Genomic DNA, 16,339 nt, shown 5'->3' with positions numbered 1-16,339 from the left:
ACTGTTGGACGAATTAAAGCTTAAAATGGGAGCATTTATGATAAAGCGCCAGAGTCTTGTCAAGGAATCAGGCAACTAAAAACTACCAACCTCCAGGACTAGAACTGTATTATTCTCACAGTGAGGCAAAAGCTCCACCTGGCGGTAGTAAAGCAGAAGCGCACTGATCTGAGCATCCTGCGTGTAGGAGCGTTTCCAAGGGCTGAGTATTGAGCTGGCTTTTACATGGGGTTCCTACCTCTTAGTTATGGTTCAGCTGAATAAACAGAGCTGCAGGCACACCTGGTTAAGACGGCTTTATTATTCCAAGCTTGGTCCATGTACATGCAAAAAAAATCTGGATAAGTGCTAAAATCAATCTGTCTTGACACTGATAAAAGCATACCAATTATAGCATTTCCCACAAATCAATTGCTCACCCCAGTTGGACTTGAACCAATCCTTGGATCTGTCAATTCTATACTATCCAGTAAGATTTCCTTTAAGCAAAATAATGACTTGTGATCAGCCTATGCTTTAACCCCATCCTGCCGCCTGTTGTTTATTAGGATCTTGTGTCCATTATAAAGTTCTTTTTCTGACATTTCCATCCTACAAATCACAGCCAGTTCCTGTCCACATCATTGTTCATCCAGGGGCAGGATGCCAAAGTTGATTTCCTCTTTACACCATGCATTGTTTGAGACAGGATATTGGGGGTAATGATAAGAACTGTTTACTGAGTTGACCGTGTTATTGCTGACCACATAATCCTGTTTGTCTCAAAAAATGGACAAGTTAGCTAGCTTAATTCCCATCATGCATTGTGGCCACTGCTATGTCCGAAAAATACATGCTGAAAGGTTAATGATTCCTGGTTATACTTTCTACGATTAATCTGAATCCTTAATAAACTAATTTTGAAACTATTCTGGTTTTACCCTCGCTATTCAGTTTTAAAGGGTCTCATCTCTGGACACCCCCTTCACTGTGTACAGCTCTATCTAGTGGCCAAAGGGTAGAATTGCACCGAACTGGAAATCTTAGATGAAACATCATCTGGTGGTCGAAGGATGGAATTACGTCAACCTGAACCTCTCGAGTAAATCTTTCCCAGAGGCTGCAACCACAGCAGTGAAGACTCATCTCAGACCTTCCCCTTTAATCCCCGTTTTGTTTTATTCCTCACCTAGCCTAACCTTGTGTCTGTCTCGTGTGCGTTTGCGTAGAGGATGGGTCGGGATCTCGGGATTACGTAATCCGGTCGACGGTTATCCTATCATTTCCTTATATATTCGTCTTTTCTCCTTTTTATTAATCAACAGTTTGTTAATGGTTTACTTATAAATCTGGTGTCTGTAACTCATTGGAACAGTCAAGGGTTAAAGATCTTCAGAAAATGGAAGTTATCGGTCAATTCACTTATGCTGGGACTCCGGGGTCTGTGGGGCTGGAAGCGACTACGCACCCGCCCAGAGTTACGTATCAAAGCAGGTAGATACATTTCAGATAAAACAAACGGGTTAAAGGGACATGGGGGAACAGGCAGAGAGGTGGACCTCAGACCGGGAAGAGATCAGCCATGATCTGATTGAATCGGATCATGCAGGCCAGAAGGCTCAATTGCCTACTTCTGCTCCTCATTCTGATGTTCCTGCAATATAAATAATGTCATGTATAATGCATATATTATTTTTCTTTAAAACAGGTTTCTTAGAACCACTTCCCCAAATCTTGCCATTTGTAACACTCTAAATCTCACGTCCTGGGTTCTGGAGCAGTCCATTGACACATAGGAGAGTTTTGGCGGGCATTTCCAAAGAAACGGAGGTGTTATTCAAATACAATGGCTCAATATGCCTGCCAGTATTATTCACAATTCCATAACCGGACACAGCAATCTGATACTGGAGATAAAATCTTCTGAACCTTGGACAGAGGCATCTCATTTGGTGGCTTAAATCCCATCAGTGTCTCTCGATTAGCAGCAATATTTCCATTCAGATACAATTTCAAGGTGCCATGGAAGAGCTGAAATGTGGCCAAATTGCCTATCCCAAAAAAGACTGCTTCTTCTGCGTCTTGTAACTTGAATGCGTATTTGCTGAGCAAAGGGCTACACGACATTCGCGGGATCATTAAGAGATGATGGATGTCAACCGTTAGTAGTGCATTGATCTGGCTCACCAAGCAGAGGGGCTTGAACAGTCTTGGGATTATTCATTTCAACATTATCTGTAGTGGAAGTGAGCAAAGTTTACAGATTACTCAATGAAACATCACGGCATCACACAGAACATTCTACTGGCTCACTTATAGGGAGTGTGACACTATCAGCGGGTCAGTACTGAGGGAGTGCGGGACCGTCAGAGGGTCAGTACTGAGAGAATGCCGCACTGTCAGAGGGTCAGTACTGAGGGAGTGCTGCACTGTCAGAGGGTCAGTACTGAGGGAGTGCTGCACTGTCAGAGGGTCAGTACTGAGGGAGTGCTGCAGTGGGTGAGTACTGAGGGAGTGCTGCACGATCTGAATGATGAACTTATTGCTCATGAACTTTCATCACTTCTTCTTGCAACACCCACGCCTAATACAGATAAAGATATTACGCAGCATCAAAATTCTAACTCCAGCCTGTCTGTTCACAACAATGATCATCAAACAGAACATTCACAGAACAATAAGGAGCCAGCAAAGGCAGGCAAAAACATTCCATCAAAGAGGCTGTTTGAGGTACGTCTTATAGGACAGAAACAGCGAGAGAGGGATACTGAGAGCCAGGCCAGGCAGCGCGGGCATTGGGGAGGCGGGCATTGCAGGTAAGGCGTGGTGGGGCCCCAAGGCAGAGTATATGCAGGGGAGAGGGGAGGCAAGTCAGAACATGCATGCAGGGGGCCCAAGGCAGGGCATGTGTGGGAGGGGGCCCCAGGATTGGGGAAGAAACTGGACAGAGGAACAGGGAGCGAGGAGGGCAGGGGCAGAGCGGGCGGGAGTATAATGCCATGCGATTTAGCACACTGCGCTATTAATACAGGAAACACAAGATCACAAACAGATCATTTGACCCATCTTCTATGTGCCAGCATTTCTGCTGCTGCACAGGAGGCCCCTTCATCTCACCCCAGCAATTGTAATCCAATTAACCACTAGATCCACAAACTTTTTATAAAATTCCACCGGGAACCCATCCGGCCCCGGTGCCTTCCCTGACTGCATCTGCCCGATCCCCTTAACTAGCTCCTCCAGCTCAATCGGCGCACCCAACCCCTCCACCTTCTCCTCCTGCACCTTCGGGAAAGAAAGCCCGTCAAGGAACCTCTCCATTCCCCTCCTCTCCCCCGTTGGCTCCGACCGGTACAGTTCCCCGTAAAAATCCTTGAAGACCTCATTCACCTCTACCCCCTTCCGCACCACATTCCCACTCTTATCTCTCACTCCAGCAATCTCCTTAGCCGCATCCCGCTTACGCAGCTGATGAGCCAGCATCCTACTCGCCTTTTCACCATGTTCGTACACTGCCCCTTGTGCCTTCCTCCACTGTGCCTCCGCCTTTCTAGTGGTCAGCAAATCAAATTTAGCCTGCAGGCTGCGCCTCTCCCCCAACAGTCCCTCCTCTGGTGCCTCTGCATACCTCCTGTCCAACTCCAGCATCTTTCCCACCAGTCTATCCCTCTCACTCCTCTCGCTCCTCTCCCTGTGTGCCCGGATGGATATCAGCTCCCCACGAATTACTGCCTTCAGGGCTTCCCAGACCATCCCCACCTGAACCTCCCCCGTATCATTCACCTCAAGGTACCCCTCAATACTTGCCCGGACCCTCCTACACACCTCCTCCTCCGCCAACAACCCCACATCCAACCGCCACAACGGACGTTGGTCTCGCACCTCTCCCATCTCCAACTCTATCCAATGCGGAGCGTGGTCGGAGATTGCAATGGCCGAATACTCGGCCTCCTCCACTCTCGGAATCAGTCCCCTACTCACCACGAAGGAATCTATCCGAGAGTAGACCCTATGTACGTGGGAGAAGAAAGAGTACTCGCGTGCCCTCGGCCTTACAAACCTCCATGGATCCACCCCACCCATCTGGTCCATAAACCCTCTCAGTACCTTGGCCGCCGCCGGCCTCCTACCCGTCCTAGAGCTGGACCGATCCAGTGAAGGATCCAACACCGTATGATCAGACCTCCCGCCTCCAGATCCGGGATCCGTCCCAACATACGCCTCATAAAGCCCGCATCGTCCCAATTTGGGGCATACACACTAGCCAGTACCACCTTCTCTCCTTGTAGCTTGCCCCTAACCATCACATACCTACCCCCCTTATCCGCCACCACCTCCGATGCCTCAAACAACACATTTTTCCCCACCAGAATCGCCACTCCCCGGTTCCACACATCCAACCCCGAGTGGAAAACCTGCCCCACCCATCCCTTCCTCAGGCGGACCTGGTCCGCCACCCTCAGGTGGGTCTCCTGAAGCATTGCCACATCCGCCTTTAGCCCCTTCAGGTGAGCCAGTACCCTCGACCGCTTCACCGGCCCATTCAACCCTCTCACATTCCAGGTGACCAACCGGATCAGAGGGCGTCCCGCCCCCCTCCCCTGTCGGCTAGCCATAGCCCGTTGACTGCCCGCCCCAGGCCAGCACCCCCTGCTCGACCCCGTCCCCATAGCGACAACCCCTCACCTCTGTCCCCCCAGCCCCCACCAGCTCCTTCTTGACCCTACCAGCAGCAACCCGGTATTCCCCTTTTCCCCCCTCCCTTCCCCCCAGGCTAGGAACCCTCCCAGCCGCGAACCGTCCTCCATTGTACTTCCGTGGGTCAGCTAACTTCTGCTGACCCTGGAAACTCCCGCCAATAGCCCGACCCCTCCCGAAGTGGGATCATCCCCCAATCTATCCCTCCTCCTGGCACCGCTCCAGCGCGGGGAAGAACCAGTTAAGGCCCCGTTCATACACCGTCACCATCATGACTCTGGACACAGGTATTTATACAGCTGCACTAGGGGGAGGTGTCGTGGGCGGAGCCAAGGGTGGAGCCCAGTACAAGCTCCTGAGTGCTCCCAGCGCTACTCCCCCTAGTGGTAGGATAGTGCTACTGCGCTTACAAAGACAGTGTGAATTAATATCTATATTACATTCACCACACTGTCGAACAAAACACTTCAAACCAAAATGGGTTATCATAATGCGAAACATAAGCAGCAGCCAGCCATGAAAAAGCATGATTCACAGTCAGTTTGAGTTCAGGGTGAGTGATGGAGAAAGCTTGCTGTCAAATCCTGTTGGTCACAGCTCTGGCGATCCAGTGGAGTATCTGAAAGAAAATATGATGAATTAGCACCACACACACAGATAGCAGGCTCTGATGTCCCATCCATCGAAGGCGTACACTCAAGTTGTTTCTGAGATACTCCAGGGCCAGTGCTGAGGGAACACCGCACTGTTAGATGCAAGGATTTAAAATATTCCCTCGTCACCATTTGTAAGATTTGGAAAATGATCTCAAGAGTATTTATCCATAATATCAGATTATCTGATTACCATTTGTGAATCCTGTTGTACTTGTACTGTCTGTGTTTCGATCAGAAGAAACTGAGAATGGTGTTGGTGTAACATAAAACTGAAAATTAAAAAGTGCACTTACCCCTTATAGACTTGGCTGTTTTCTTCTTGCAATACCTGTGCCCAATAAAATAGACATTACTCAGCATCAATACTCCATAGCTTCAGATTCTCGCTGCAGAGTGCCGATTATCAAACAACTGAAAAATTAAAAAGTGCACTTACCCCTTATAGACTTGATTCTTCTTGCAATACCTGTGCCCAATACAAATAGACATTATTCAGCATCAATACTCCATAACTTCAGATTCTCGCGGCAGAGTGCCGATTACCGGACAGCAAAGAGATAAGCATGCCTGTGCGAGGGAGCGGCGGCACGACCAGGGAGGATGGGGGTGCGCGAGCCGGTGGGAAGCAGTCGGAGGGACGGATGGCACGAGCAGGGGAGGGTGGGCACAAGTCAGTGGGAAGCAGGGGGAAAGAGAGCCAGAGCATCAAGAGCGATCAATAGATGCAGATATCAGGTTAGAATGGTAAATAAGGGGCAGCATGGTGGCGCAGTGGTTAGCATTGCTGTCTCATGGTGCCGAGGTCCCAGGTTTGATCCTGGCTCTGGGTGGAGTTTGCACATTCTCCCCGTGTTTGCATGGGTTTCGTCCCCACAACCCAAAGATGTGCAGGCTAGGTGGATTGGCCACACTAAATTGCCCCTTCATTGGGTACTTTAAATAAAAATAAACTGTAAATCAGGACTTTGCACCAATAGTGGTGTGAAAGGAAATTGTGGTTGCTCATGTATCAAGGTGGTTACAGAGATAGGAAGGATTGTCGGGGCTGGAGGAGGAGGTTACAGAGACAGGGAAGGTTGTACTAATAACCTTGTAGGGACTAGAGGCAGTTAGACATATGGATAGTGTTTTTTAAGAAAATATTTTTAATGAGGCATTTATAATTTTAACATTTTAAACAAGAGATCCAACACATGCAATAACCCCACAATAACATACCCAACTCCCCCCCACCCCTAACTATCCATACATTTGACTGCCCTTATTAGTCACTTCCATGCCTCCCTCTTCAGCACCCCACCCCCACCGCTGACGGTCAATTCTCCTTGAAGAAGTCAATGAACTGCTGCCACGTCCAAGCAAACCCCTGTAGTTAAACTTAATTTTCTCACCCAAGGAACCCTGCCATGTCACTGACCCAAACCCCGGACTTTGGAGGCTCCGAGTCCCTCCATCCCAGCAAAATCTATCTCTAGGCCACCAGGGAGACAAAGGCCAAAACGTCAGCCTCTCCCTCCCCTGGGCTTGCAGATCTTCCGACACTCCAAATGTTGCCACCTCTGCACTCAGTCACCCTCCCTGGGTCATATGTGGACCACCTTGAACTGGATCAGGCTTAGCCTGGCTCACGACGAGGATGCATTGACTCTCCTCAGGGCCTTCTCCCATAGTCCGACTTCCAACTCCCCTCCCAGCTCTTCCTCCCACTTCTGCACCTCCCCACTCCATCAGTTCCTTGTATATTTCCAAGACTTTCCCCTCTCCGCATCCCCGCTCAAGAACCATCGTCACCCTCGGGGCGTTCCCGGCCCATATAAAACCAGAGATTGCTGCATTCATCTTCCTAACAAATGCCTTGGGGCTGAAGACTTGAAGACACTGAAACAAGAACAGCAATCTCGGGAGGACTGTCATTTTCACAGTCTGTACCCTCCCCGCCAATGACAGCGGGAGCACGTCCCACTGACGGCAGTCCCCTTTCATTTGCTCAATCACCCTGCCCAAATTTAGTTTATGAAGCTGACCCCAGTCCCTTGCATCCCCAGGTACCCAAAACTCCCTCCCACCACTCTGAACGGCAGCTCCCTCAGTCTCCTCTCCTGCCCCCTTGCCTAGATCGCAAACACCTCACTCTTGACCATATTCAGTTTGTAACCTGAGAACCGACCAAATTCCTCCACTATCCCCATAATTCCTGCAATCCCCCCCAATGGGTCAGTTATATAAAAAGGAGCAAATTATCCACATAGAGCGAGACCCTCTGTTCCACCCCTCCCCCCTCCTCACTATCCCCATGGCAAACAGTAGTGGGGAGAGTGGACAACCCCGTCTCATCCCCCGACAGAGACTAAAATAGTCTGATCGAACCCAGTTTGTCTTTACATTCGCCACCAGTGCCTGATATAGCAACCAGACCGAATCCACAAATCCCTGCCCAAACCTTCCCAGGATACCCCATAATTACTTCCACTTCACCCGATCAAAAGTATTTTCTGCATCAATGAACACCACCACCTAGACCTCGCGCCCTCCGCAGGCATTAAGATTACATTTAAGAGCCGCCTTATGTTGGACGTCAGGTGTCGTCCCTTAACATATCCCGTCTGGTCCTTCCCTATTACCCCCGGAACAAAATCCTCTAAATGTGTGGCCAAGATCTTTGCCAGTAATTTCGTATCCACATTTAACAGGGAAATTGGACTACACGACCAACAACTCTCTGGATCTTTTTCCTGCTTCAAAATAAGGGAAATCGATGCCTGCGATAATGTTGGGGGGAGCACTCCCCACTCGCCTCAAGCAACTGGTTCGTTTTTTACCAGCCACTTCTGGACCACAGCTCCATAACCTTGGGGTCACTTTCTTCTGCAAGTTGTTCCTACAAATGTCCTGCAACAAACCGGCAAACAAGGCCACAGAAAGACCACCATGAGCGGGTGCTGCTAAATATGCGACCATTCACTCCATGGCCGCCACCGGAAGTCAGAAAGATGGAGCAGGTTACGGATAGGGAGGCTTGTTGGGGTTCAGGGATGTTACAGGAACTGGAGACTCGGAGCAAGGTGACAGTGGAGGATTTCTAGATGTGATAATTGTGATCTTGCTGAGCCAGTATTATTTTTTTTTCATAAATTTAGAATATCCAATTCATTTTTTCTAATTAAGGGGCAATTTAGCGTGGCCAATCCACCTACCCTGCACATCTTTGGGTTGTGGGGGTGAAACCCACGCAGACACGGGGAGAATGTGCAAACTCCTCACAGACAGTGACCCAGGGCCAGGGATTCAAATCCGGGTCCTCAGCGCCATAGGCAGCAATGCTAACCACTGTGCCACCGTGCCGCCCCTGAGCCAGTATTTAAAGTTTCTGCAGAATCTACACTGGAACTAAATGGAATTTGTGTCGATGAGCTTACCAGATAACAGGAACAAGGCAAAGTCCAAAACATGGAACAATAACAAAGGCTGAAAATAGAGAAAACAATAATTATAATAATAATTATTAATGTCACAAGTAGGCTTACATTAACACTACAATTAAGTTACTGTGAATAGACCCTAGTCACCACACTCCACACCTATTCGGGTACACCGAGGAAGATGTCCAATTCACCTAACGAGACTTTTGGGACTTGTGGGAGGAAACCAGAGCACCCAGAGTAAACCCACGCAGACGCGGGGAGAACGTGCAGACTCCGCACGACTGTGACCCAAGCCAGGAATGAAACCTGGGAACCTGGTGCTGTGAAACAACAGGGCTAACCACTGTGCTATTGTGCCGCTCCCATCACAAATATCTCTTATTTCAATCCCCTCGAGCCTTTTGCACAGGAACAGGAGGAGGCCCAATCAGCACCTCAAAGTCCATTTCAGCAATCAGATCATATCTGACCTGTAGCTTCAGCCCATCTCCCCGCCCTGGATCCTAAACCCCCTTACTGAACAAGAATCTATCAATCTCAGTTTTGAAAATTTCCAATTCACCCGCCCCATCCTCAACAGCTGTTTTTCAAGGAGAACATTCCAGTTTTCAAGTTCTCCTGTGAAGGAGTTTCCTGACATCCCTGAATGAGCTGGCTCCAATTTTAAGGTTCTGTTGTAGACCGCACACCCACCCTTGCCCCAGCGAAAACAGTTTCCGTCTGTTGACCCTGTCCAATCTTTTATTATTCTTAAAACCCCTGAATTGGATCACCCCCTTCATCTTCTAGACCTGGGGACCACAAGGCTTATCTGTGCGACCTGTCCTTGGAATATAATCCTTTCAGCACCAGGAACATTCTGGTTAATCTGAGCTGGGCCTCCACCCAGGACGATATCTCCAACTCCGTCCCGTATCTCAGGATGAAGGGGAAACAGAATCGATTTTCCTCCATTTAACAGCTAACATGCAACTCAGGTAAATAAGGTGGTAGGACAGAGGCACACTGCACTGTTCGATTCAGGATGTAAACTGTGAGCATTTCACTGACCCCACCAAGGATTCTTTGAAGTTTCCGGTCCATTATTCAGGGTGGTCTCTGTTCCATTATTTGGGATGGTCTCCGGAGGAACATTCTTTAAAGTTTCCAGTCCATTATTCGGGGTGGTCTCTGTTCCATTATTTGGGATGGTCTCTGGAGGAACAGATATCTCATCAACTATTTCTCCATCGAAAGAGTGAGGTGCATTATCTATGATACACAAAATCAAAATGGGACATTTGTTTAAAGATATACAAGGTGGACTGATAGGGAAAGGCAAATATTAATTAGCACAGCAAGTCTCGAAACAAAGCTATCTCTGCTCTGTCCCCATCAAACACTCTCAGAACAGACACAGCACGGAGTTCGATACAGAGTAAAGCTCCCTCTATACTGTCCTCATCAAACACTCCCAGGACAGGTACAGCACAGGTGTAGATACAGAGTAAAGCTCTTTCTAAACTGTCCCCATAGTACACTCCCTGGACTGGTATAGCACAGGGTTAGATACAGAGTAAAGCTCCCTCTACACTGTCCCCAACAAACAGTCCCAGCACAGAGTTAGATACAGAGTATAGCTCCCATTACACTGGCCCATCAAACACAACCAGGACATGTACAGCACAGGGTGAGATACAGAGTAAAGCTCCCACTACACTGTTCCCATCGAACACTCCCTGGACAGGTACAGCACAGGGTTAGATACAAAGTAAATCTATATCCCAGTGGTCTGCTTCTTTCTCCCATTGTCAGGTAACAATTTCTCCAAAAGTATGTTTCCCTTTTTGTCCGAATGCTCTTCCACTCCCCATGCCCCAAAGCCATTGCTCTGAGACAGGCCCTTGCGTATACCTGTAGTCACAAACTGATTCTCACAGACGTAAACTTTGTTAGGACTTTCTCCGCTGAGCTCCAGCACCATGAAATTAGGTTGGACATCAATGAGCATTGCATTCCAGCAGCTCACGTCGTTCACAGTACTCTCACTGCATTTAATGTCAAAACTTCCAGCGGCCGGGCTGTGAATTGAGACATTGCACCCACTCCGTGGGACACAGGGGCACTTCAGACGCTTGGCGTTGATAAGTTCACAATACTCCGCTGGAAGACATAAGTTATAGAAAAATCTATCAGACTGGGAAGGGGATTAAAATCAGATATCAAGGTATCTTTCCTAACTGTACTTGTATAAATACACTGTCGGAGTATAGTGCCATGCGACTTAGCACACTGCGCTATTAATACAGGAAACACAAGATCACAAACAGATCATTTGACCCATCTTCTATGTGCCAGCATTTCTGCTGCTGCACAGGAGGCCCCTTCATCTCACCCCAGCAATTTTAATCCAATTAACAATCTGGGATGGCTGAGTGACTATGTAGCTGGGTGATTGTTAGGAAAACCCCACTAGGTCCCCAATGTTCAACGGGCGTAGGAAACCTACAGCCCTTAGCCTGTCTGGGGGAGTATGGGCGACTCCAGGATCAAACTCCAATGCGTTTAACTGGTATTTTCATTTCTATGTGTTACAGACGCCTAGTCAAGCTCAACAGTGGCTAAGAGACTGAACCAGGATCATAACATTTATGAGTTTTTTTTGAGACTGTGCAGAAAGATTGATTCGTTCCAGGAGTGATAAAAGAAACAGGGTTCAGTTATTTTGTAAACAAATTAAAACAGCTCTCGTGCTACTTTCACAGGCAGACAAAGGCAATACTTGCATTTAAGAAACGATTTTACTTCTGATGGGGACATTTGTTCTGAACCTCTTTCTAAAGCATGTCTTGGTGGCAACTTTCATGACGTTCTCGGTCGATTTCCAAATCCTTCCACTGTAACTATTCAAAACAGCATTCCTTCTCTTTCTCCCCAAGCTCCACCTAGCCCCTCAAACAAAAGATTATCTGCTGACGTTTCCAGACTTGAACCCATCAGATTTATCTTGGCTGATTGCCCATTCCCATTTATATAAAAGAACAGTGCCATGCAATTGATATGCAACTAACCTCCCATTGACAGACAGAGGCCTTCAGACTCAAATGGACTTGCGGCTGGTTAGACAGGAGTGCCCTGAAGGACAATGGATCTGGGGCAACCTGTGTATTCCCACTAACTAGTTTAAGTCTGACTGGGACAATGTAACTCAGCCAGATGTAGACATATCCCTCTGACTCCCCTCAAGTCTGTTTAACCCCTAAATTGCCTGCTACATTTGGACCCAATTTGCTAATATCTCCCTCGCATGACACCATGCTGCTTAAAAATAAATTTAGAGTACCCAATTCCTTTTTCCCCAATTAAGGGGCAATTTATTGTGGCGAATCCACCTAACCTGCACATGGGTTATGGGGGTGAGACCCATGCAGACACAGGGAGAAAGAGCAAACTCCACTCAGACAGTGACCCGAGGCCAGGATCGAACCCGGGTCCTCGGCGGTGTGAGGCAACAGTGCTAACCACTATGCCACCGCGCCGTCCAAGGAAGTTTAATAAAAGTTGATAAAGTTTGTTTTAATATACCAGATCCCCATTTCTTTGTGAAAATCACTCCTGGAACAAAGTATCCTTTCCTCACTGTCTTACAAAATAAAAAAAAGATTCAGGTTCCTGTCCGGTATCAAGTAACTATTGGGATCTGGCCCGTTACCACAATAGAAACCAGGCTCCGAGTGAATAAAGAGGCCACTGAGGGGGTTAACGGACCAGAGGGAAAATAATAGACGATCATTTTCAAACAATGGCGTACCTACCAGAAACTCCTGAAATGTAGGCGACGATGACAATGACAAAGACAGAGAGTTTCCTGAAATGCAGAAAAGCAACAAATTATGTATATTTGTGAAGGATCAAAGTACAAAGCCACATAACCACACCAAGGCTAAAGAGAGGGCAGTGAAGGAAGAGGCAGTCCGGATTCCGAACTCTGTCGCAGGTAAAAAGCTGAGCGAACACCCCGCCACCCAGTCTAGATATCCCCAGGGGGTACAAAAAACCAGAGGACACCCATTCAGACCCTTCGGGCCTGTTACACAGGAACAGGAGGAGGCCCATTCAGACCCTTCGGGCCTGTTACACAGGAACAGGAGGAGGCCCATTCAGACCCCTCGAGTCTGTTCATTTAACCAACCCCAGCAAATGTTTAAATTTGTATGAATTGTCCCATCATTGACAGCTTTTTATTTTGGGGATGGGGTGGGAGTGAGAGAAAGTTGCAGATTGTCACTCCCCCTTTTGTGAGTAAACATTTTGTGACATCCTCCCCCGGATAGCCTGGCTCCAATTTGAAGGTTCTGTCACCCCCGTCCCCACTGTTCTGTGCATCCCGATAGCTTTCCCCCCGCCCCGCATTCCCAACAGAAATTATTTAGATTCTACCATTTTGATCCTTTAGGAGTCCCTCTCCTGAGATTGCGTCCTGTCGTTGCGGTCTGCACAAGTGGCCCTGCAACATGGAATGAAACTGGTGTTAGCGAGAGAGCACCAGACCTTCAGGCTGAGAGGCTGCCTCAAATAAAATATATAATATATAAAAGTTACTGTTCCGGCTTCAAAAACCTCCCGCCAGCAACAACCAAAAAAAAAGTCAAACTCGCGTTTCTCCAGCCACGTTCTCCACATCAGGATGTCCCAAAGAGAGATCTTTACTGAACTGTGTTATTGGAGTAGAGGGAATAAAGCATTGGGTTAGAGCACAGCAAGATCCCACAGAGAGCAATGAGATAATGACGCAGGTTATTTTTCGACGTTGTTGGTTGAAGGACAAATATTGGTCCCAGGACGTCAGGGAGAACTACACACCTGAAGGGGTATTTTCCAGCACCTCTGACTCCAAACATTCATTCTCCAACTTGGAATTTGCATCTTCTGTCCAGGTGTCAACCCTCGGAGCTTGTCCGGCATTATTCTCAGTTGTCAACGATCTGCACAGAAATACCAGACCATGAGGGGGTCGACCGGAAAACATTGAAAGAGGCTGAAGGGCAGCACGGTGGCGCAGTTGTTAACACTGCTGCCTCACGGTACCGAGGACCCATGTGTAGTTTGCACATTCTTCCCATGTCCGTGTGGGGTTCCTCTGGGTGCTCTGTAGAATTATTGAATCCCTAATGTGCAGGTGGTGCAACAGGATGCCATGCAGAAAGAGCACCCTACCTAGGGTCCAGTCTCCCCACCCCCCGTCCAAAGATTTGCAGGGTAGGTGGATTGGTCATGCAAAATTGTCCCTTAATTGGAAAAATAAAAAAATGTTAAAAAGGCTGAAGATGTTTTACTTTAACAGATCCATGTTCGATCCCCTAGATCTCTGCTCCAGCACCTCCCTGCAGGAGTTCCCCAGGAGAGTGTCTTAGGCTCATCCACCTTCAGCTGCTTCAATAACCTTCCTTCCAACACAAGGTCAGAAGTGGGGATTATCACAGAGGATTGCATAATATTTTGCACAATTCGTGACTCCTCAGACACTGAAGCAGTCACTGAAGAAGAGGTGAGTAACATTTACCCCACACAAGTGCCAGGCAATGACCATCTCCTATAAGAGAGGATCTAACTATTGCCCCATGACATTGAATCACATTACCATCACAGAATCCCCCACAATCAACATCTTGGGGTGTGCATTGACCAGAAACTGAACTGGACCCAGACATATAAATACTGTGGCTATGAGAGCAGAATCCTGACAGTACAGGATGTGGCCATTTGGCCCATTGATTGTGCACCAACTCTCTGAAATAGCACCCTACCGAGGCTCACTCCCCTGCCCTATCCCTGTAACTCCACTCCTAACCTGCGCATGTTTGGACTGTGGGGAGGAAACCAGAGCACCCGGGGAAACCCACAGGGAGAATGTGTAAACTGCACATAACGGACACCGAAGGCCAGAATTGAACCCGGGTCCCCGTCACTGAGGGAGCGACCCCGAAGTGCTGCAGGTTGGAGGCCAGGAATCCTGTGGTAACTCACCAGCTGACTCTCCAAAGCTTGTTTACCTCTACAAGGCACAAGTCAGGAACTTGCCTGGATGAGTGCAGCTCCAAGAACACTCAAGAAATTTGATACCAACCAGGAGAAAGCAACCCTGCTTGATCGATATCCCATCCACAAACATTCACTCCCTCCACCACCAACACAGTGGCAGCCGTGTGTACCATCAAAAGATACACTGCAGGAACTCAACAAAGTTCCTCAGACAGCACCTTCCAAACCCACGACCTCTGCCATCTAGAAGGACAAGAGCAGCAGATACCTGGGAACGTCACCACCTGGAGGTTCCCCTCCAAGTCACTCACCACCATGACTTGGAAATACGTCAGCCGTTCATTCACTGTCGCTGGGTCAGAATCCTGGAACTCCCTCCACAACAGCACAGTGGGTGTACCTACACCACACAGACTGCAGCGGTAAGACAGCTCACCACCACTTTCCAAAAGGAAACTAGGGATGAGCAATAAATTCTGGCATAACCAGCAACACACAATCTATAACAGTACAGATTCTCAGCTGAGCTGATGCGAAACTCCCCAGTCCCATCATTCTAGCTCATGCTGAGTATTGCTCACCCATCACCACACGTTGCTCACCGAACTGACAATCCCATTCTCTCTTCACAGCTCACCTGCAAAATTGTTGCCACGCTAACTGTGTTTGGTAATCCTCAATCAGTTGATCCTGAACATCGGCATAAAAGCCTGAAAAATACAATATGCCAATTCAGTTAAGTGACACAGTTTACATAAGATATACGCACAGAATCTCAGCTCAGAGACAGACCAATCGGCCCATCTGCTCCATGCTGGTGTTCCTGCCCACTTGAGCCTCCTCCCACATACTGTTCATTTCCCACCCTCCCCCATCACCATATCCTTCTATTCCTCTCTCCCTTAAACACATGGACACTGTTCCCCTCGTGCGAGGGGGCCCCACATTCTCCCCACTCTCTGGGCAGGACGTTTCTCCTTGAATTCCCCATTTGATTCATTAGTGACTGTCACACATCAATGGCCCCTAGTTCTGGTCCCTCCCTTGACACAAGTCGAAATATCTTTTCCATGTCGATCCTATTAAAACCCTTTCTGAATTTTAAAGTCTTCGATCAGGTCACCCCCTCAGCCTTCTCTTTTCCAGAGAAAAGATTCACACACACCCAGCCTGTTCACTTTTTCCTGATCATCATAACCTCTCATTTCATGGGATCATCATCCAAAAGCTTTTTCCCTCCTTCCGTAGTGCGGACATCAGACTTTTAATATGGAGACCAGAACTGTGCACAAAGCCCCAAGTGTGGTCTCACCAAGGGAAATGCAGACCATGCACTGTGCACACAGTGCACATCAATTTATGAACCATCAGCCCATGGTCCTCAGGTTGCAAGTACTTATCCAAGAGATGTATTTGATAGATTTTCTGTCTCCACCCTACAGGGGCTGGTTTAGCTCACAAGGCTAAATCGCTGGCTTTTAAAGCAGGCCAGCAGCACGGTTCGATTCCCGTACCAGTCTCCCCGGACAGGCGCCGGAATGTGGCGACTAGGGGCTTTTCACA

At 48.2% G+C, this 16,339-nt stretch overlaps 1 protein-coding gene across 10 annotated transcripts in view; it reads right to left on the bottom strand.

Moving 5' to 3' along the window:
- Nucleotides 1–281: 281 nt before the first annotated feature.
- The window catches only part of LOC119974969, a 37,123-nt gene continuing 21,065 nt past the window's right edge, over nt 282–16,339 (bottom strand). Inside the window, exons 4-14 of one of the 10 annotated variants that reach the window (XM_038814359.1) lie at nt 15,414–15,486; nt 13,598–13,719; nt 13,175–13,241; nt 12,550–12,602; nt 10,649–10,897; nt 9,806–10,006; nt 8,750–8,798; nt 5,770–5,799; nt 5,627–5,661; nt 5,213–5,296; nt 282–2,214 (exon numbers count right to left, since the gene is read on the bottom strand). In XM_038814359.1, coding sequence (XP_038670287.1) covers nt 5,226–5,296; nt 5,627–5,661; nt 5,770–5,799; nt 8,750–8,798; nt 9,806–10,006; nt 10,649–10,897; nt 12,550–12,602; nt 13,175–13,241; nt 13,598–13,719; nt 15,414–15,486 — 950 coding nt within the window. In that variant the 3' untranslated portion in view covers nt 282–2,214; nt 5,213–5,225. Of the gene's footprint in view, nt 2,215–4,895; nt 5,297–5,626; nt 5,662–5,769; nt 5,800–8,749; nt 8,799–9,805; nt 10,007–10,648; nt 10,898–12,549; nt 12,603–13,174; nt 13,242–13,597; nt 13,720–15,413; nt 15,487–16,339 lie in introns of those variants that run through there. The other 9 variants (XR_005462623.1, XR_005462624.1, XM_038814358.1 and 6 more) reach the window with 9 other exon arrangements.

The sequence above is a fragment of the Scyliorhinus canicula genome, chromosome 12 (assembly GCF_902713615.1).
Source record: "Scyliorhinus canicula chromosome 12, sScyCan1.1, whole genome shotgun sequence".
Classification (NCBI taxonomy): Eukaryota; Metazoa; Chordata; class Chondrichthyes; order Carcharhiniformes; family Scyliorhinidae; genus Scyliorhinus; species Scyliorhinus canicula.
Note: the sequence above shows the minus strand (reverse complement) of the source record. Positions and strands in the feature narration are given on the sequence as shown.